At 44.0% G+C, this 21,978-nt stretch overlaps 1 protein-coding gene across 1 annotated transcript in view; it reads right to left on the reverse strand.

The window, feature by feature from the left end:
• Nucleotides 1-21,978, reverse strand: part of Pappa (pregnancy-associated plasma protein A, pappalysin 1) — a 230,050-nt gene that overhangs the window by 207,328 nt on the left and 744 nt on the right. Inside the window, exon 2 of the mRNA XM_013030108.1 lies at nucleotides 21,831-21,973. Coding sequence (XP_012885562.1) covers nucleotides 21,831-21,973 — 143 coding nt within the window. The remainder of the gene's footprint in view (nucleotides 1-21,830; nucleotides 21,974-21,978) is intronic.

The following is a 21,978-nucleotide window of genomic DNA, read 5'->3' on the forward strand; positions in this document are numbered from 1 at the left end:
TTCCTTCCTTCCTTCCTTCCTTCCTTCCTTCCTTCCTTCCTTCCTTCCTTCCTTCCTTCCTCCTTTCCTCCCTTCCTCCCTCCCTTCCTTCCTTCCTTCTTTCCTTCCTTCCTTCCTTCCTTCCTCCCTTCCTTCCTTCCTTCCTTCCTTCTTTCCTTCCTTCCTTCCTTCCTCCTTTCCTCCCTTCCTTCCTTCTTTCCTTCCTTCCTTCCTTCCTTCTTTCCTTCCTTCATTCTTTTTTCCTTCTTTCCTCCCTCCCTTACTTCCTTCTTCCCTCTCTCCCTCTCTCCTTCCATCCTTCCCACCTTCTCTCCCTCCTTCTCTCCCCATCCTTCTTTCTCCTTTCTTTCTTTTTCCTTTCTTCCTTCCTTTTTCTTTTTTCATCCACTTTAGCAACTAATCTCAACCTTAAATCACTTCTAGAACCAGAGAACTCCCTACCACCTGAGAAAACCTTCACATCTTTTAAGTATTTCTCAGAGTTCTTTTAGAAGAGCCTAAACCACTTCCTCTCCTTCCCAGGATCTGGTTTCCCAAATTTCTCAGAGTTATTTGATCCCTTTTCTCCCTAGTCAGACCCGAAGATGTCCAAAGCTTTTGACTGTGTTCTCCCTGAGCTCTTCCATTTTCCAAATGAACACTCACAAGTTCTGATAGATGTATACATGTATAATGCCATTGATCCCTTCAACATGTATTCCTTTCTAGAAGTTCATAGTATGGAGCCTTAACCTTCTTCATAGACACTTTACTTTCCTTAATGCTGGTACTAGACTTAGTGACGCGTATCAGTAGAAGAGACTAGAGACTGTTGAATTAGAAAAACTATGAACCCATTTTCTTACCATGCCCTCAGAATTGCTTCTCTGATTCACTCTAATGCCAGTCATTTCTATACTCATCCATTAAAAAATAAAAGCCATCATCTGTCATGTGTCATGCCCAAGGATAAGAACTATATGCATTATCTTATTAAATTAACCTAAGTACTCCTAATATAACATTCCTTGGTCCCTTAATGAGTGAGGAAACTGAGTTTCCTGAAGGTTGCAGTGACTTAGCAGAGTTCACTTAATCTGTAAACATCCAAATAGAGTGAGAGCCCGCTCTCTGAGTCTGAAGCTATCGCTTAGCCAAAGCTCTACATTTTCTGTGGAAAACATGAGCAATAATTTTATTAAAATTAGTTAAAGTACTTATTTTTCACATGGACGATTTAAAAATCTCCTCCACATTGATGATCACTCTGTTGGTTATACTGACAGAATCATGTTAATGTTCTGTGAAAAAATTCAAGCATACAAAGCCCATTTGTTATTTCATTTGCTTCTCTTAAAATTCTTTAAAAGAGAGAAAATACAAAATGACAATGTTGCTTGTACAAATAGAAAAGGTGAGGCTCCAAGATTGGAGAGTGAATTGTTCCCTATTACAGCATGTGAGAGGCAGAGCCAGGACTAGAGCCCTCGGCTTCAACTGAGGACACAATGACACCCTGTTTGCACCAACTTCTTCACATCATACTCCCCAGTCATAATCTCCTCGTTTCCTCCACACTGCTCACCAGATCTACATTTCACCAGTAACTTCACATTAATCTAAAGGGAGAAGCTGGAATTGAAGAGTAACACATGTGTACACTGTAGCAAGCAGACACCACACCATCCTACTGTGCACACAAGAAGCTACATTAGAAAGAAGTGCGACTTTCTGATTTGGAGCTGCAGCACTGTCCACATACAAGGAACATCGGGCAAGGGAGGTTCCAGAAGCCATGTTTGATATGCTTAGGGTACAATGACTGGCAAGTAGAAGGCACTGATTAATGTTTTTTTTAAATATACACATACACACATAAACATGTAAGGCAGATAGACTGAGTGTGCACGTGAGGGTGTTTGCCAAAGACAACACAATGGATAGTCTTGTGTTTAAAAATACCACTCGGGAGCAAACAGATCTGCTAAATTCTGGCTCCAACATGACCTCAATGTGGCTCTGATTGGAAGGATGTAATAATATTAGCTGAACAATTAACCAAGTATCTGGCACAAATATCCAAGAAATCAGCATTGTAATGCCTGGGTGTGAAAGCAAGAAAGACCAAATGCAGGTGGGAAGAAACACAGAAAGGAGATAGAATTGAAGAAAATGAAAGAGATGGGTGTAGCCAGTAAGGTCAGAAGCATCTTTCAGTTGTTCCTGCGAAGCCATCCAGACACATCTACTAAATCCCAGAAAGGATAATATCTCTTCTCAGTATTTCAGAGATCTCGAAAATGATGTCCATTTGCACTGTTGAGGAAGGAAAGGGCACATCCCTTATACGGTACCCTTCACTCAGTTTTGCTTTAATCATAATGTGGCTTCTCTAGGTAAATTCATTTATATTTCTTGTTTGTGTGTGTGTGTGTGCATGTGTGTGTATGCACGTGCTGCACATTTGAAATTTGAAAAACTATTTCTTACTACCATCTGTTCTGACACAATGATAGAACTAATAGTATTGTACTGTGCACGTGTAGTTATGTGGCTACAGCTCAAAATGTGGATAAGTTCACATGCCCATAAGATAGAGGGGTGTTTATATCTTCAATGATGTTTATACCTTAAAATCTCAGCTCTACCATCATGTACAACAAAATTTAGGCAAGTCAGGATCCTTGTCTGAAGGGCTTTGCTTTTCTTATTTCATACAATCATCATGCTCTTACCCACTATAAAGGGTACAGAAAAGCGTACATGAGAGTTTGTGTTTCATATACGACATTCACCAATATTGCAGCTCTCTTCAACACCCATGTTCTAGTAGCTTCCTCCCTTCCTAAAATGTCACTGGATTCATTTTCTTAAAGCATTGTTTTCCATTATTCCCCCAAATATACCCCTTCCTGAATAAATAAGTAAATGAAAATTCATAGTTATGTTGGCATAGAGATATACACATTATGATTGCATTGACTTAGATACAAATATAATTAAGAAAGATATTCTTATATAAATATATTCTTAAAACGAGCTTTACAATGTTGATGTGGGGTGGGGGGAAGGATTGGGACTGGGGGGGAGGGAGGAGGCTGGGAAGGGATGTGAAGGATAAACAAAGGAGGAGGCTGCAATGCTTGGTAAGAAATGTACGCATTATCCTGCCCATGTAATTGTAACCCCTCTGTACAGTATGTTCATAAATAAAATAAATTTAAAAAAATAAATATATTCTTATTCATGTAATATTATACATATGTATTTTATACATGTATATTATCTTATCCATGTTTTCTTATTGTTATTCATGAGTTATCACATATATTATTATTATTATTATTATGGCTTTTTATGTATTTGTGTGTCAGGACTGAGGCTTGAACCCAGAGCCTGAGCATTGTCTGTCAGCTTTTTTCATTCAAGACTAGTGCTCTACCACTTGAACCATAACTACTTCTGGCTTTCTGGTAGTTAATTGGAGAAAAGAGTCTCATGGACTTTCCTGCCCCGGCTGACTTTGAACCACGATTCTCAGATCTCAGACTCTTGAGTAGCTAAGATTACAGGAGGGAGCCACCAGCACCCAGAAATTGTGACTTTAACAGTGGGTTTCTGCAAGAATTGTGGAGCTTTGGCATTGTGATACCCATTCCTAAAGAGCTCATTTCCCTTTTGGGGGTGTGGTTGCTGGGCCATTTGAAAAATTAGCCTTGGTGGAAGAAAAGGAGCACCTGCCGCCAACCAGGGGAGCTGAGAGGGACGGGCAGATTCCCAGGTGGGCCAGCCAAGTGATGCACACTTCATACCTGACACAGGGCCACAGCGAGTTATGTAAAAACACACCCCAGACAGTGTGGGCTGAGATCTGGAAACAAAAGCTCCTCTCTAGGGTGAGCCTGCCATCACCTCATCTTGGCCTACGGAGAAGGGTGAGCCCTTCAGGGAGAGAGATGGCAAAAGGAGATAAGAAAAGGACAAGGCCAGACAAGCAGAGCTCTACTTTGCAGGGCTGAGCCATCCAGAATTACACTCCAAGGCAGGGTGAGACATGAGAGCCGGTGCTTACCGGTGGTTGCTGTGTAGAAGGCATGGAGCTAAGTTTCTTGCATGAATTACCACAGGGAATCCTCATAGTAATCCAAGCAGGGAGATATAACGATTGGAAATATTATTATGAGAAAAGGGAGACTTAACTAGCTTAAGCTTGAGTAATTTGTTGGCAAGGGGCAGGAATGGGGGTTCCACTCCAGGCAATCTGAATTCAGTGGTCATACTTGTAACTAGCAAATTGACTGGCCAGCCAGAGAAAAACTGGTGACTTGAGGACACGGGGCCCTTTTTTAATGATAGATTAAGTACTATATAGTAAGGCAAGCCCTACAGCAGAAGCACAAATAGTGCTTATGGAGAAAATGCTGCTTCTGAGTAGCAAGCTCAAGGAAATTTCCCTTGGATGAATCTCAGAGATCTGAGCCTGGATGAGATACAGGCTTTGAGTAAGGTCAATCTGGGAGACCTTTAAGCACAAGATGAAGTATGAGCAAAAGATAGAGCTATGAAGTCACATGTAGGTAGCCCTGGGGATGAGGAAGACATCTGTATTACATAGGATAGAGACTACACATAGACACACTACAGAACACAGCAAGGGCTGCCTGAGACTAGATCATAAAGGGCACGTATGGTGTGCCAAGAGATCTAAGGTTATTCCACAGAGAGAGGGGCATCTTTGCTGGCTTTTGAAAGAAGGTGTCTAGAGATGAGGATCATTAACTAGAGATGCTACATTCTGCTTCATTCATAGAGTGACTGCTATGACACAGCCAGGACTGCTATGTCAGGCCAAATTCTCCTTTGGCAATCTGATGGGTTTCAGCATTATTAATGAAGAGGGTGGAATGCAAGCAGAATTTTGGAGAAGGGTGATAGGTATATTAAACTGGATGTTAACTTTCGGTTGTTTTGATATCTGCTAAAATATCATGAATCATAACTCAACTCAGGATGGGAGGGGGAAAACATGGGAGAATTATGGAAGGGATGACACTGACAGAGGAAATTGTAACCTCTTTGGACAACTACTTAATTTTTAAAAATTTTCTTTTTTAAAAAAAGAGCCCGAGGGCTGTTCTAGATAGATGAAAGGTATTGTAGACACTTATTCTGGCTCAGGGTGATTAGCTCAGTTTTGAGACGGGTTCCTATTTGACCTCGATTAAATTTCATTTATCTTTGGCCTTTTAGTTTCCCTATCTGTTCAGTTTGGAAAAAGATGATTTAGAGTTGATCTCCAAGTTCCTTTCAGATTCCATTAGGCTATCACATAAACTTGTGCAAGGGCTGGAATTGGCTTCCCCCACTCAGTCCTCAGCTTGGGCCTGACACAAGGTAAACCTAATAGACAAAACTGTTGATTGTGTAGAGTGGATTGAAGCTTGAATCAAGACTATGGTGGAATACTTAGAAGATTTTAACCCAGAAGCTTAAAAGCAATGAACACCTTTTTTTAAAAAAGGTATAAAAGCAAGTAAGTCAGTAACCCAGACAAGGTGCTATTTCCTTTCTGGCCATGTATGAGGCTGAGGAACTGAAAGAGCACAGAAGAGAAAAGATCGATGGAGAGGAGGCTAAGGACAGCCAAGGTCAAGTGGAAATGAAATGTCAAAAGCAAGGAGGTGGGAATGCATTCTAGGAATGCCAAGTAGTTCTGTTTAATATGAAGAAGTTATGTAAGTCAGTGATGCTCTTAGTGAGACTTTGACTTCAGAAGGATATTTACGACTGCTTGCAGATATTTTTGGTTTTCCTAACTCTGGAATGAGAGGAGGCTGCTTGCTGTTTTTGCATCTAATGAGTAAAAGCCTGGAGATGGTCATGAACATCTTGTGATTCACACATGATGACCCAACAAGGATTGACCTGACAAAGGTGCTAAGATTGAGAAAGCCTAATATGAAGCACCAAGGAAATGTATTGTAGAAAATGATTTGGGCAGCAAACTTAGTCAGTTACGGAGTTCAGACATAACATTAAGGGATTTTATGGTGGAATTGTTAGAATGTGGACCCTAAGGATTGCTTCTACCATTAACCTACCACACATCTTTGGAAGCTCACTTAAAATTCTTCATATCTCATTGGAAAAATTGGGATATGAACAGTGCCTTCTTCAGGGAATTATAGGGAGCAGTAAAAAGATGTCAGGAATGACAACTAAATTAGGTATTATTACTGTATGCCAGCAATAGTTCAAGTTGTTGGACAGCTCCTTCAGTTGCTGAGTGCCCGCCAGCTGGGCACTGGTGGCTCACGCCTGTAATCCTAGCTACTCAGGAGGCTGAGATGTGAGGATTATGGCTGAAAGCCAGTCTAGGCAGAAAAGTCCCCATGAGACTTTTATCTCTAATTAACCACTCAAAAACCAGAAGTGGAGCTGTGGCTCAAAGTGGTAGAGTGCTAGCCTTGATAGAAAAGAGGTCAGGTATAGCGCCCAGGCCCCGAGTTCAAGCCCCACAACCTAAAAAAAAAAGAAAAGAAAAGAAAAGAAAAGGAAAAGGAAAGAAAAATGATTGAGAGCCGCATGGTTATTATTTGATCCGAGTATCCATCTAACCAATAATCCTTTGTCAATTGGGTTCCACTTCTGCCGGCACTACAGGCTGGATGGGTTTAGGTTTTCCCTTTCCCTTTGGCAAGCAATTGGGACCATGTCTCTCAGTTTTTCACAAGGCCTAGGCCAACATGGACTGCCTCTGCAGTTTAGACTGTGCTTGGTTTTAATCCGTAAGTAGAAGGAGTTAAGGAAAGCAGGCCCTGGGACAGATGGAAAGATGGAGCCTTCTGTAAAAGCCACTGCCCATGAAACACATTGTTAACGAGGATTCCAAGGACAGAATGAGGCCACATTTCAGAGGCTTGTTTGAGCTACTGATACTGTTGTCTTGGAGCCCTTGTTTGTAAACAGATATTTTTACTGACACTGGGCTTTGTAAGAGGGCAGGCAAAGTCAGGGCAGGCTGTCGGGGTTGGAGAAAAAGACAGGTTGTGTTCAAGGACTTTAGACCATGTGTTTGTTGTTGAGAATACAAAGACCTTACTGTATTAAATGAAAATGCTTGTTTTACAAGGTGAGGGGGAATATGATAGGTACATGTCGAAAATGCTTCGGAAACTAAACAACCCCTTGCAAAGAGGGCTTCCTGCTACATCCTACACCCCAAAGCACAGGCTGAGCACTGTTGAACAGGGCCTTTGCGAGGCAGTGAACAAAAAGAATCCCACAAGCCAAGTGAGTGGCATCTGTCTTCTCTTTCTGTACAATCAGGCCTCTCATTCTCTATTGCTTGTCCACCACCTGCTGATCTGAGGTCATGGTCATTGATCTAAAATACCATTGTTGATAAGGGAACCTCTGGTAGTGTAGATCCAGACTCAAAGCACCACCAGAACTACTTAGCATTATATAGTTATGCAGGAACAGCAAATTTGGAAGTGAATCTGGAAACTATTCTCTGAACGTGCATAGTTCCATGGAATGTTTCAGAGATTTTTTACTTGTTTTAAGGACACAAAGTAGCATAAAAAAGTAGAATTAGACTCTCCTTTTCCCCCAATCCTTAGCACAGAGCTTGGAGGGAGGAAGATTACATAAATGAATATAAGGAAGAAAGGAAGGAAAAGGAAGGTAGGGAAAGAGAAAGGAAGAAAGGAAAGAAATAAGAGAGAGGGAGGAAAAGAGGGAAGAAGGGAGAAAAGAGGGAAGGAATGAGGAAGAGAGGGAAAGAGGAAGAAAGGAAGGAAGGAAAAGAAAAAGGGGAGAGAAGGAAGGAAGGAGAGAGGGAAGAATGGCAGAAGGGTGAAAGAAAGAAAAGGAAGGAAGGACAGAGGAAGGAAGGACAAAGGAAGGAAGGAGAGAAAGAAGGAAGGAAGGAAGGAAGGAAGGAAGGAAGGAAGGAAGGAAGGAAGGAAGGAGGGAGGGAGGGAGGGAAGGAAGGAAGGAAGGAGGGAAGGAAGGAAAAATGGCAGAGTGGATGGATGATTTTATTCATGAGCAAAGTCCATGGAGAATAATTACCAGCAGGACCATTTCAGGCCACATTAGAAGTGAAATTGCCTACTTAAAAATCTCTGCAAAACTCAGAGACCAGAGTTTGAATAAACAAAGTTGTAGATTATATTTCTAAGGAATAAACTAATTCCTCCTCAGAGGAATAAAAGTTCCCAATTCTATTTATTCCAACAAGGATACAGATGAAGGAAAGTGCAATTCTTCAGTCTGATATGACAACTAAACATCAACATTCTTATTTCCACAGATCCCCTACAGTGATCAGATTTTAGAGCTGGGAACAGAATTTAGGAAATGACCTGGTATGCACCAGTTTTTCAACATTTTCACTCTTTAGGGCCACACATCCCTTTAAAAAAAACTGATGAAAATGTTCACTCTAGAAAAGTGTGTAAAACATCATTTTTTTGGTAGAAAATGTCTCAAGGGTCACAATTTCTTCCTAAAGCCAAGTACAAGAAACACCCTTTCCTCTGTTGACCTCAAATATGCTACTTTACTATTTTAGTCAGTAATGACATTGGAAATCCAAGTCAAAACAAAAACAGTAATATCAGCAATCAATGCACACCAAGGTAATGCTATAATTGAGAGTCTTCATGTGTCTTCACACGATCTCTTGTTATAATAGTCAGAGAAGTCTTTCGATACTACATACCAGATCTTATGATTCCATTGGTTGATGCTTTCAATGTATTTTCCCACTGTTAGTTACTGGGTTATTCCCTTTCTTTCCTCGTGGTAATACAAAGTCTACAAGGGCAGAGGAACTGCTCTGTGTTATTCATGGCTAACCCTGACAGCACTGAGCACATGTTATATATTTATTGTTCTATGGAGGTCCAACAAGGATTTTTTTGTGAACCCTTGATATTATTACTAAACTACTGAAGGACCCTGAATCAACCTCTCATTACTCCTGGAACTCAGGGTTCCTAGGAGAAAAAGAGTAAGTTGGATATTTTCAAACTATAAGTTTCAGCAACCAAATTCTTTCAAGATTAAGATAAATTCCATGTTCAAGAGAGTGGGGTCCAAATCACAAGACATTATAGCACGGTAGAAACAAGGGGTTAGTAAAACTGGAACCTAGTCCTTGTGTAACTTAGGATGAGTTGATTGCTTTCTCTAGGTATTGGGTTCTCCATCTGTGAGATGAGACCCTTGGACTAGACAGGTAGTAAATATATGTTATCTTCCACATAAGCATCTTTCCACAAATACTGGTGGATTCCCATGTTGTCACAGATGCTGAGAAAGTGTCACTGAACATGGCATGCTCTGCTCTTGGATGGGGAGAGGTCCCTGGGATTCAGGTGAGAGTTAGAGGAGCAGGGACACATTTATACAATTACACCTGGTCTTTTAGTAGCTTTTTACCAGGAAGGATTGGGAAAGCTGAGTTGGGGCCAGTGGAGGAGGGGGAGGCTTTAAAACTAATACAGATGGTAGATTGGCTCATTGGAAAGAAAAGGATGCAGAGGGATAGGAGAAGATGGTAACTCAGAGAAGTCAAGGCCTCAACTGATAGCTTGATGCATTCACAGCACAATTGTTTTCATTGTTTGACCTTTCCTAAGGTCCCTGCTATCCATTCTGAAAGAACCTCACCTTCACAGCACCCTCTTCTCCCATAGTTGGGGCTATCTCCAATTCATGTATTCATGTAACAAAGTTTACTCGGTATGTATAGTATGGCTAGCACTGAGCAAGATGATAAGAATTATGCAGAAATGAAGATAAGAATGTTCTCTGCTCCCCAAGGAGCTCCTCTGTCACTGGAGTGACAGGCAAGGACCAGAGCAATCATAATAATGTCATAAATGCTATGCTAGGGAAATAAAACAGCCATTGGCACTGGATCTAGACAGTGATAGATTCAATTGTCCAATCTTCTTCTTAGAACCAAACTCTTAAATGCTACTCTGGGTCAATGTCCACCACTGGTGTAGGAATCAAGAGGCATTGATTACTCCTATTTGATTTATGGATGTTTAAAATGACATGTCTAAATACATTCCTATGGAAGGTAGTGCCGACACCCATGCCTCCTTAAAAAGGTTAGGAACAGATTCCTTAATATTTTTAAGAGGAAGAGAGCTCATACACCTTTGAATTCTCAGAGAATTTTCCAGTCCTGTGATAAACATGAGTGTTCCACAAACACAGCTTCTCCCTCTGTGCTTCCCCAGGACTCTATTAATTGCTTAGTTATAGCAGTTACCATGATGTCATGTATCTGTTTATGAGTCTGCTTCCGCCACTAGGACTGGGAGCTTCTCAAGGGATGGAACTGTGCCCTGTTCTTCTTACTTCAAATGTGCACTGTATAAAGATTGCTCAGCAACTATCTAATGGATGGATAGGTGCATGCATGGATGCATGGACAGATGGATGTACAGATGTGTTGGGGGATAGAAGGAAGAAAGAAAGAAAAGAAGAAGAAAAAGCAAGAAGGAACAATGGTTTTACATCTCCTAAAACTTTCATCAGCTATAATAGCCTTACAGAATGCCTAGGAAAGAAGTTCAGCCCCTAAGAAGTACTTCAGCAAAGTTACTATACAGTTCTACTGTGTGTTTCTAATAAGCTTGCTATACTAACCCACTCAACTACCGTCTCACACTGCAAAGGAAAAATAAAGGGATTTAAAGGATAGAATTGGGACTCCAGACACTTGATTTCTGAGGTTTTTCTGCCAGTTTGCTGTTTACTGTTACTCAACTAAACTTACCCTAACAAGTTAACTTGCCTGGACCTCAGTTTCTCTATCAGCAAGCTGAACAGATTTGGTAAAAACGGACTCTGATGTCATTTCCACTGTAGAATCTGGGGAAGGGGTGGACAAATGCTCTTCTTGGTTGGTTTCTATCAAGTCAGATCTAATTAGCCTGGAGATGGGGCTCCTCTGTCAAGAAGCCATCCTAAGAACTCAGTAGAGGATCTATCAGGGTTCAATTGGCTCTAGTGATAACCACATTGCAACTCAGCCTGTCTATCCAGGTCAATCTTCTGCTCAGAAATCCAGAATTCAGGATGTGAAGGGTAAACAAAGGAGGAGGCTGCAATGCTTGATAAGAAATGTACTCATTATCTTGCCCATGTAATTGTAGCCCCTCTCTACAGTATGTTCACAAAAAAAATAAAAAAAATTAAAAAAAGAAATCCAGAGTTCATACAACATGGTCCCTAATATACTTCCTATATTTGGCCCAGAATGTTATCAACATCCTCATCCAAGGATGACAACATAACTCCATATTGTAGGGGAATATGCTCCAGGCTCTTTGGTTCCCAGAAGAGGAATCTAAACACACTTTGGGAAAGATACAATCTTTGACAACAAAAAGGAAAACAAGAAGCACATTTCTCCCAGTAAACAACTTTATAAAGCTAGGGAATGCTCTGGTGGATCTAAATGGTTTTTCTGCTCTGAAGTCACCTGCAAATAAAATTACTGATTATCAAAGCTGTTGTTCGCCTGATGTCCTGGAAATCTAACCATCTCCACTCAGCCTTTTTTCCTCAGTTTCCCCTTTCTCTTCCTCCTTTCCTTTCTTCTTTTTACCCATGCCTAGAAACATTCTTTAAATGTGTGCATTAGTGACTATGGCACTGCCATTCATTTTCATTTGTTCCTTCCTTCCTTCATTCTATATTCTTGCATGCATTCATTCTTTCATGGAATATTTACTAGATACATGTGGTATTTGTTCCAAGCAACATGGTAGATCCTATAGACAGACAGATAAAACTAAAGTAGCCTGGATTTGAATTCTGCTTCCACTACTGGTTAACTGTGGGTCTTTCTGTGAGGCTCACAACTTTCTAACTCAATTCCAGAGGGCACAGAGTGTAGTCCTCTGCACACTGCCAGTACATAGGAAGTTCTTGTTATAAGCTGGCTGCCTTTTATTACTGCCACTACAGCTGATAATGTATATTCTCCCCCCAAAATACATAAACAATGAAGAGAAGATCCCAGATTCTAAGGTCACAACAAGGTCTCAAAACAACAAGGGAAGCAGACAGAAAGGCCCTAATCAGGAAAGAATGAAGTGAATGAAAACCCAAGCAACAGATAGAACTTCCAGGACTATAGAGGCGCAGTGAGATACTGATAAGGAGGAGAAGGAGAGATCTAAGCAGAGAACAACATTTGGGATTATGTGTTGCAGGACACAAAACAAACTTTGTAAATAGGCCAGGCCTGGAAGGGGAAGATCAAGGCCAAAGGAACTGTGGCTTGGATTAAGAAGACCACTGTGTGGGCTCAGAGAGCCTTTGAGTACGCTGCTCTACTCCTCCCTCTCTCTGGAAGGCCACATTTCTTTTGCTTTCCGATTCCTTCTTTTTTGCTTAAGGGGAAATGGAATTAACTACTGTTAACTAATGTTTTCTGACTATGACGCACACTATATAGGCCATGTGATTTGGTTACATAATGTGGCATGCCTGAGCTCTTTCTCCTAAAACCATTCAGAGAGTTTTCTTATCCATTCATTAAACAAAAGTTAACATAGAGCTTCTTTTTATGCCATGCAACTGTGCTAGGAACTGGAGAAATTGAGACAGATAAGATCCCAAACATGCATACAATTAAACATATTCAAGGATTTCCAACATTTGAACAGATATGTGCAGAATGTATGGTGGAGACCAATGGATAAGAGAGGTGGAGAACAAAGTAGTGGAATTAGGAAAAGGCTTTCCAGAATAAAGGAACCTTGAGCAGACTTCTGAAGAGACATAAGCATTCTGAGAAACGGTGCCGGGGGATAGATGTAGGAAGTAAGACAAGCATAAAATTTGTTATACAAAAAAGTTTGATGTGCTTGTGTGAACTTCACACACTGCAGATGCCATTAAAGAGCCTTTGCTTAGGAATAACAGGATCACATTTGTAATTTAGAAGGGGATAGCTATCGAATACTGGATGATAGGTAGAAGGAGGTACTGGAGTTGGGAGAAGCAGGCATCACAACATTAGGAAAGTAATCATAGCTAAGCTAAAGAAGGAGCCAGCTATCCGAATGTTAAGAAAAGCATGGCAGCCAAAGATTGATGACTAAGTGCATAAAATGGATGATGTGTCCACAGTTGTTAACACTAACAAAGGCAAGAATGCAAGGAATTTGGGAGGAAGATGATGCTGGTTTAGATATGGTGAGCTTGTGGCGCTTATTGACATTTCCAGTGGACAACTGGATCTATGAATCTGGAGCCCAGAAGAGGTTGAAGATAAATGATGTTCACCATCAGAAATATAGGAATTCGTTTACGGGAAGGATTGTATAGGTTGAGGAAAGGGCTCTATGCCCTGGCCTCTGTCTTAGACCACTGGAGGTCTTGCCCAGACTAGTCACCGACACCAATAGGCTCCTTTCCCCACCCACCTATGTAACAGATGGCTTTGATGAGGCCTTCTAACTTTCATATACCTCGCTTCTTTAGTTCTCATGGATTTTATTTCACAAACTAATTACAGTATCTTTACTTCTTATGCTCTCTACCTGTAAGCTTTGCATTTCTCAGAGAAAGTCTGTCTTATCGTTGTTACTTCTTATACACTTGTCTAGTTTCTCACCAGTCCTTTTTTTTTTTTTACCGGTTCTGGGGCCTGAACTCAGGGCCTGGGCATTGTCCCTGAGCTTTTTTTTCCTCAAGGCTAGCCCTCTACCACTTGAGCCACAGCACCACTTCCAGCTTTTTCTGTGAATGAGGAATCGAACCTTCATGAATGTCAGGCAAGCACTCTACCACTAAGCCACCTTCCCGGCCCTCATCAGTCTTTTTGAAGATGAAATATCTCCAGTCTCACAAAGGGGAGATAGTATTCTCTGTACAAATATATTTGGGCACATTCTTCCCAATACCTTCCATGTTATATAGAGCAATAGGAATCAGGGAAAGACTGCAAATGGGGAGACATAGAAATGACTTCTCCACTAGGAGCTCGCAGGTGTGGGTTAGTCCATCAGATTCATGAAGGCAAAAGATTGGCATACCGAGCTATCTCAGTCTGGAAACTCTCACCTCCCAGAAGGTCTGACTCTGTTTTGTTTTGTTTTTTCCTTGTACCTGGCCAGCTTCTCTAAAGATGAGTAAGGCTGACCTCTCTGACTCTTCCAGCTTCTAGGGACCCTGGGTTTGTAGCCATTAATTCTAGAAAAGATATACAATTTCTTTCTCTTGTTCAAAGAAGAAAATCTAAAGTAAAAGCAGTGGGCATGAGGAGAAGGAAGTAGAGTCTCTTGAGGGAAACATCATGAATGGTGACCCCCACACCTTAGTGTTTTAATATATTAATTCATAAAATGAACTGATTCGAATGATAACAAGACCCAAAGACCAATGGCCTACTCTTATCTTAGAATTTGTCTGGAATGGCTTTTGTATGGTACAAAATTATGAAGTCAGAGGACTGTCACCTGCTTGAAGTGACTTTTAGGAAAGTCACTCAATGAGATTTTTTTAGCATGTTTTTCACTTATAGTATTAAAAGTATGGTAAGTTACATCATATGCTACCTAACATTGTATGTTATCTGGGAGTCCTCCATTAAAATTTTGGAAAAGCAATTTAGGATGAGAATATCAAAGACATCTTTTCTGGCAAGTATAACTATCTTTGTTATTAATCAGGTGGCTTCCAGCTATTAGCAACTACCAACGTTCGCTCCCCGCATGATGTCTTCAGCCAGTCTTTGAAATGCTACCACTGGTCTTTTGCTTCGTAACACTAAGCTTTCTGGGTAGTCAAAGTGTGTGTGTCCAAGATGCCTGACATTCTAAGTGTTGTCAATCAATGGCAACTTAGCAAGAAGCAGTCCCAGCTCTTTTCATTTATTATTTATTTATTTAGAATGAGTGTTGCTGAGGGGAGTAGGTAGAGTGTGGAGAGGAGACTCTGTCCCTGACAGTAACAGCCCCAAGCACCACCTAGTGGAGGAAAATGGCCAAAAAAAAAAAAAAAAGAAGAAGAAGAAGAAGAAAACTGGAACTCTGGCCAGTTTCTCAATTTGTTTTAGGACAAGCCTGATTTAGATTATACAGTCTGAAAACGTCTTTGCTAGAAATGTGTCTAGGACCAAGGTAGATCAATCCACAATGCCCTCTTGGTTGAGATGAAGACCATTTGTCCAGAGAGTGACAGAGACTTGCCCAAAGTCACACAGTATGCTAACGATGGCCTTTTTCCAGAACTGACACCTGATAGTTCATCCCCTCATTCCCACCTCTTGGTTATTTTCTGCAAATTCTTAAATAAACAAACAAAATAGACAAGGCAATGTAATCCACAGATGTATCCAGTATGCATTTTTAACAGATTAGGATCTTTAAAAAAAGACCTGATAACAATACCATAATCCCACCTATCAAAATTGATTATAGTCCTTAATTGTAGTCCCTGTCTATTCTCTTTGTCATGAAGGGACCCATTCTTGCTGAGGGAATCTTACAGGATGGTACAATTTAAGCAGAGGGCTGGGCAGTTGAGATGGGGAAAACAAATGTCCCATGCTACAGCCACTACCCAGAGGCTCCCTACGATTGTGTGGCACAGCACAGAAGTGTGTATTCCATCCACACCCCTGTTTTTGATTCCTGAGAAGAATGGGTCCCAAAGAGGAGTCATGAGAGGCCCAGGTCATACAGTAGCAAGTGGCAGAGTTTGTCAGACTTGTGAAGTTCAGACATCAAAGAATTCCAGCGAGGCATTGGGCATGAAAAGGTTTGTTAACTGGACCACGATGTATCATTCTAAGTAAGAGTGATACTAAAGGTACCTTTCTAGGAACATCCTTGACTGCACAAATCCCTCCCAGGTCTCACCTTCCGGCTCTTCTTAACCTTGCCAACACAGGTACTGAATTCTGATCTCAGCCTTGAGTTTCCTTCCCCTGCCCTCCTCTCACCTGGTCAACCATGACCACTTGTGTCAGAGATCAGAAGACATCAAGCCAACTGCCTGAATGGTAAACTCTCCAATTCTCAATGTCAGGTCTTCAAATAAGTCACTGGGCCAACACTTGTAAGCCAGTTTCTTAGTAACTGGTGTCAGAATTCCAGGCAAACATCTCCATAACTGCTGCCAGATGTGAAGCAATGTTCTCAGGGCAGCAAGAGGAACTTAAGGGGACACTGAGAGAAAGGAGACCAATTGATTTGACAGAGAGTTCCACCGGTGAGGGAAGAAAGAGATGCCTGCTCAACATAGGAGCCTTTGTCCTTAATGGAGACCTGGTGTGAACCACCCAGAAGGAGCTCCTACCTGTGGGGATGATCTTTCCTCTTCCTCATCTAAGACACCTGCAGCCAATGCTGTCTTCCCTGTGATCTCAAAAGAAGTGTGTGAAAAGAGAAGAACATACCCCCTTCCCACAGGACTCCCCACAAGTGGGTACTGTCTCCAAATAGAACTCTTTTTCTAACCTGTATACTTGTGTGGAGAGGGTCCCTCCTGACACTCTGGGGGATGGGGGGAGGATTCGTTTGACATCTGGACAGGAACTATTGCATCAAAAGATGCTCAGGCTCCTTTAGAAGGGAGGGAGCTAGTTGAGCACTGGTGGCTCATGCCTGTAATCCTAGCTATTCAGGAGGCTGAGATCTAATGGTCACTATTCAAAGCTACCCCATCAGGAAAGTTCTTGAGACTCTTATCTCCAGTTAATCACAGAGAAAGCCAGAAGTGGTGCTGTAGACCGAGTGGCAGCGTGTTAGCCATGAGCAAAAGGAGTTTAGGCACAGTTCTCAGGCCCAGACAGAGTTCAAGGACCAGAACCAGGACCAGCATCAGCAGAAGAAAAGAAGGAAGAGGAGGAGAAGGAGGAGGAGGAGGAGGAGGAGGATTTGGTAGGTCTGTGAATACAGTTCAATTCTGTGTGACTCTGGTCCTCAGTTTTCCCTATTCCACAGCAAGCTGTTTAATCCAGATGACTGCCAACTCTTGCCCTGGAATGACTGCCCGTCCCATACTCCTGAGTTCAAACCAACCCTTGGACCTTAAGGTTGCCATCTTCTGTGCTGAGGGAAATGACAGGGATTCCTAGACTCTACTGAAATGAGAGTTTGGAAGGCAACGGGGGAAAGAACACAAAGCATATGCCAGAAGAACTGTGACCTCTTCAGCTTTTGTTGGTGGGGTCACTTACTATGGCTTGATGTTCCCTGGTTTCCTATTACAGTTTTCAGTACTACTGGAGTTGCTTTGGCTCTTACAACCAAAGGGTCATTCTAACAGAAGGAGTCAAAGAAGAGAACTAAATGGAAAGCAGAAACTGCAAGAAGTCACCTTCTTTTCCAAGATGCATGTTCCTTAATACACAAATAGTTCCCCCAGAAGACCACATTAGCAAACTGGAAGAAAGGGTTAAGAGGTTTGGCGGCTCTGTGCTGGAATCAGCTAGTCTCCCTTATTCACTAGTACAAGCTGGTACTGTGCAAGGTACTTTCTGCATGTTTCTTATCGCTGAATTATCTTGCAATCCTCATGTCCATTTTTCCAAAGAAGGAAAACAAGGGATAGAGAGATGTTAACATAAAAACTTCTTAAAATCCATTCCCCCCACACACACCTTGTCCTTGAACTCAGGGCCTATGCACGATTCCTGAGGCTCCTTCCTTCCTTCCTTCCTTCCTTCCTTCCTTCCTTCCTTCCCTCCCTCCCTCTCTACCCACCCTCTTTCTTTTTTTGGTTGTTGTTTGTTTTTCTTTTCAAAGGTAGTGCTCTACCACTTGAGCCACTCTCTCTCTTCTAGCTATTTTGCTAGTTAACTAGAGATAAGTGTCTCAGGAACGTTCTTGCTCAAACTGGCTTTGAACCAGGATACTCAGATTTAAGCCTCCCGAGTAGCTAGGATTTAAAGGCTTGAACCACTGGTGTTTGGCTCAACTAGTAGTCTTTTTGAGGGTTTGAGTGAGAAGTAAGAAGAAGGCTCTGGAACTGAGGAGTGGGAGAAAGAAGGAGCACACTTAATCCATTCTAACATTTAGAACAAAAGAGAAAAGGCTGGTATCTGAGGTGCTGGATAGCATTCAGCTAAATCCCTTTCTCCTCCTGAGCTGGAATTTGGGAGTAGGGACCTGGGAGGGAGGAGGAGGAAAGCATTTGTGGGGTCCAGGCTGTACTTTTCTAACAGGTCAGGAGAAACTTTAACAAGATTAACTGCCGCTCAGAGCCTCTGCTCCATGGAGCAAATTGAGTCTATTGTTTTCTTTCTTTTTCTTACAGAATGGAGGGATATGGGGGCACAGTTGGGGATGACAGGCAGGGGTCTGGCTCCTGCCTGGTGTGGTACAAAAGCAAGGGGATGTGTCAGACCCTCTCACCCCACATGAAAGGGGGCCCACATGGCTTTGCAGGAAAATGCTGGGGGCAGTGGCTGGGTGGCCGGTCTGTGTGGGGTAAGAGGTAATGGTGTTTTTCAGACTTGTTATCACAGCCATCTAGGGGGCAAGGACCGGAAGTTGGGATACCAGGGTTAAATCCTAGTTCCTGCTACCACTGAATAGCTGTACATCCAGTACAGCTGTCTGTGTCTCTCCCTGTTGACCCAAAAGGACTCTTATCAGTTAGCCTTAGGATTGACTGGTGGATGGATTGATTGATTCATTGGTGGGCTCTCTTGACAATCCTGCACACAGGCACTTTCCAACTTGACTCTGACTACATAAGCCAGTCTGTATGTGTATATTCTCCTTCTTGTTCAAATATTTAAAAAAGGGGGGGGACATGTTTTCTGCGCTTGGAAATACACGCTGCTCTTTCTTCCTCCTGCTCTGAGATCCAATCTGGAGTCTGAACCAGAGTGGCAATAGCATCCTAAACTGGCCAATCTGAGAGCAAACCTGCCTCACCAGGGGCAGCAAAGACCTGTCTCTGGACAGACCCCCGTGAACAGTGCCCTAAAACTAGACCTTTACTATGAAGCCCGACTGAATCCTGCAGCCGAATGGAATGATGTAAGGCAAGCCTGGCCTGACAGCCAGGCAGCAGCTGGGCCTGAAATAGCAGTGTGGTCCCTGCTGAGCAGTGATGGGGGCTCTGGAGATAGGTGACCTGGGTTTCCGGCAAAATTGGTGACACCCAGCCAGAGCAAGACAGCAGAGAGAGAGAGAGAAAGGGGGGGTGGAGGGGTCAGACAGCCAACTGGGCACCTGAGGTCGCAGTCAGTGGATGCGATGCGCCTTGGCATCCACCCCAGTCCTTGGCCTCTCCCAGCCTGAACTGACACAGAGGAGAAAGCTGAGGGGGGAAAAAAAAGTACTTCTGTAAGGAACCTCTGTTTGTTTGCTTTTGAATTCAAGGAGAAAGAAACAGGTTCTTTTTTCTTGCAGCAGTCTGTACAGCGTGGATACTGCAGAATAGGTTTTTGCTGGCTCTGAGCCAGGTGTTTACACACCACCAAATCTGGCTGGGGTTCAACGAGGGGAGGGAAAAAAATCCACCAGAATCCTCAGGAGAAAAGCTCTGGCCTTTCTGGTACTACAGGACAGCCCTGCCTTCCCTCTCCCCACAACTCTACCCCTCCACGCCCCCCCCCATACACCCTCCCTCCCCAGCTCTGTTTTGGAGAGGAATGTTATTTCCACACATAAAATGGACCAGGCATTTTATACAAGCAATAATAACCAAACATTCCCTCCTTCCCATCCAATTAAAGTATTTTACTGCAACAACCTTTGTGTGAGAATGAGTTTGTATAAAGAGAATGATGTGTAGAGAGACCTCCCGTCTGAGTTAAATACTTATCAAGTAGTCTCCCATGCCATCTCGGATGACAGGTCATGTGGCTCTCCACTACCCTTCCCTGAGTACCTGCAGCTCCCCTTCAGAAGGAGGAGCCCTTCTGAATCATTGCTCCTCCGACAGGTAAAGACTAGGTAAGGCCGGAATTTACTCATTAAACACACACGCAGGCGCGCGCCCAAGCACGCGCGCGCACGCGTACACACACACACACACACACACACACACACACTTTCAATCAGCAGACTGTGCGTTTTCATGTTTGGAAAGAGCATCAGCCTTGAATTATCACCACCACCATCATTATTATTTTGAATAACACCTCTGCTTCTGTCTACCCTCTTCTGGCAGACAAGGACTCCATGTGAATGAACTCCGTCTCCCTCGTTTCCCTCTCCTTTCCCCGGGAGAGGAAAAAAAAATAAGGAAAAATAACAAGCGATGACGTCAGTTTTGTGTGTGTATGCTGTGTGCATGTGCGAGTGTGCGCGTGCGAGAGGGAGATGGAGAGGGAAAAATACACATTCTCCCCCTCTCTCTCTTTCCTCCCCCGCCAACACACACTTTGGTAGAAGGGAAGAGGGGGCTTTGGCCAGCATCGACTTGGGTACAGAAGCAGAATTTGGGTCCCCCTGAAGTGGCAGTTCATGTCAACAAGAGAGTCAGCCCAGTGTTAGACAAAGTCCAAGCCCAGGAAAGACAGGACCCCGCACACAGTCGCGGGAGAACAGCTCTCGCATCTTTCCCTTCTAAGACAGCGTGCCCGGGGGGGTGGGAATCGCCCATCGGCTCCGCGCGCTGGGCTTCCTGGCTGCGAAGGGGAACCCTAGCTCTCACTCCCAGACATCCCCAGACCAGGGGCAGGAAGGGAATCTCCCGGACAAGAAGAGGCAAAACTTTCCTTCTCTCCTCTGGCGCCTCCATTCAGCACCCCCTCCCTCCAGTTTTATTAAAAGCTTTTGCACAGATTCATTTAGAAGGAGGTGCCGGGGGAGAGAGGGAGTGCGGGTGGATGTCGAAGCATTTCTAAGATTTTCACCTTTGGCAGGGTCCCGTTTCACTAGGAGATGGCAACCGCGTAGGGAAGAGAGACAGAGCGACGGACAGACCGCGACAGAGAATAGAGAGAGAGGATGAGGAGGGTGAGGAAGAACTCAAATACATTCAGCTCTCATTAAAAAAAAAATCTACATGTATACATACAGGTCCCAAGTGAGAAAAGCACCCCGTGTCCTAGAGGAGTCTAGGGGAAGGGTGGCGGGGTATGAGTCGGGGAGGTCTCGCCCCAATTCTGAACAAGCATCAGCGGGTATGGGGGTGGCAGCTTGCGCGCGCGCCAGTGTGCGCTTGTGTGTGTGTGCGCGCGCGCGCGCGAGCGTGTGTGTGTGTGCAGGGGTGCGTGTGTGCACGCGTGTGTGTCTCGGGAAAGGGGGGAGGGGTCCCAGAGGCAGACTTCAAGCAGAAAACAACTTTAAGGCACTTCGGGGACTTCTAACTCTTAGCATTCCCAACCATCTCGTCCCCGCGGGCTTTCCGAGTAACGGGGAGGTGACTCGCATCAAAAAGTGAAGGCAAATGCACGCTCCCGCACCCCACCTTTCGCGGGCAATCCAGCGGGGGTGGTCCTCCCCTTCCTTCCTCCACCTCCTCCGACCCGCTCCCTCCCCAAAAGCGAAGCCGAATGGGTCTGGCCGCCCCGAGGGCAACGCTTCCATGCCCCGGACACGGTGGTGGGGACACCAACTCCCCCCCCCACCCCGACCCTCCCCGTCGCCTTGGCCGAGCGCTACGTCCCGCGCGCGCGCGCGCCCATTCGACAGATGGGGTAAACTGAGTCCCGGGGCCCTAAGCTCCAGCCGGCGCGTACCCCGGGAGTGGCTCCCTCCGGCGGACAGAGTCGCCGGGCCTCCCCTTCGCGAGCCCCCCACGCGCACCGCGCTCCGGAAAAGGTGGGGTGGGAGGTGGGTGGGTGGGGATGAGCGGACCCGGGTGTGTGTTTGGGGAGGTGGGGGTGCGTCGCCTACCTGCGATGACGGCCGGGGAGCGCTGTCCGCCCTCCGCGCGCAGCCACACTTGCAGCGTGAAGGCGTCCCGGGGCAGCTCCAGCTCGGCCCGGAGGCGCAGCTGCTCGCCTCGCCCGCTGAAATAGAGAGCCCGGCTCGGCGGGCTCGG

Source organism: Dipodomys ordii, unplaced genomic scaffold (genome assembly GCF_000151885.1).
Source record: "Dipodomys ordii isolate 6190 unplaced genomic scaffold, Dord_2.0 Scaffold127, whole genome shotgun sequence".
NCBI classification, from domain to species: Eukaryota; Metazoa; Chordata; class Mammalia; order Rodentia; family Heteromyidae; genus Dipodomys; species Dipodomys ordii.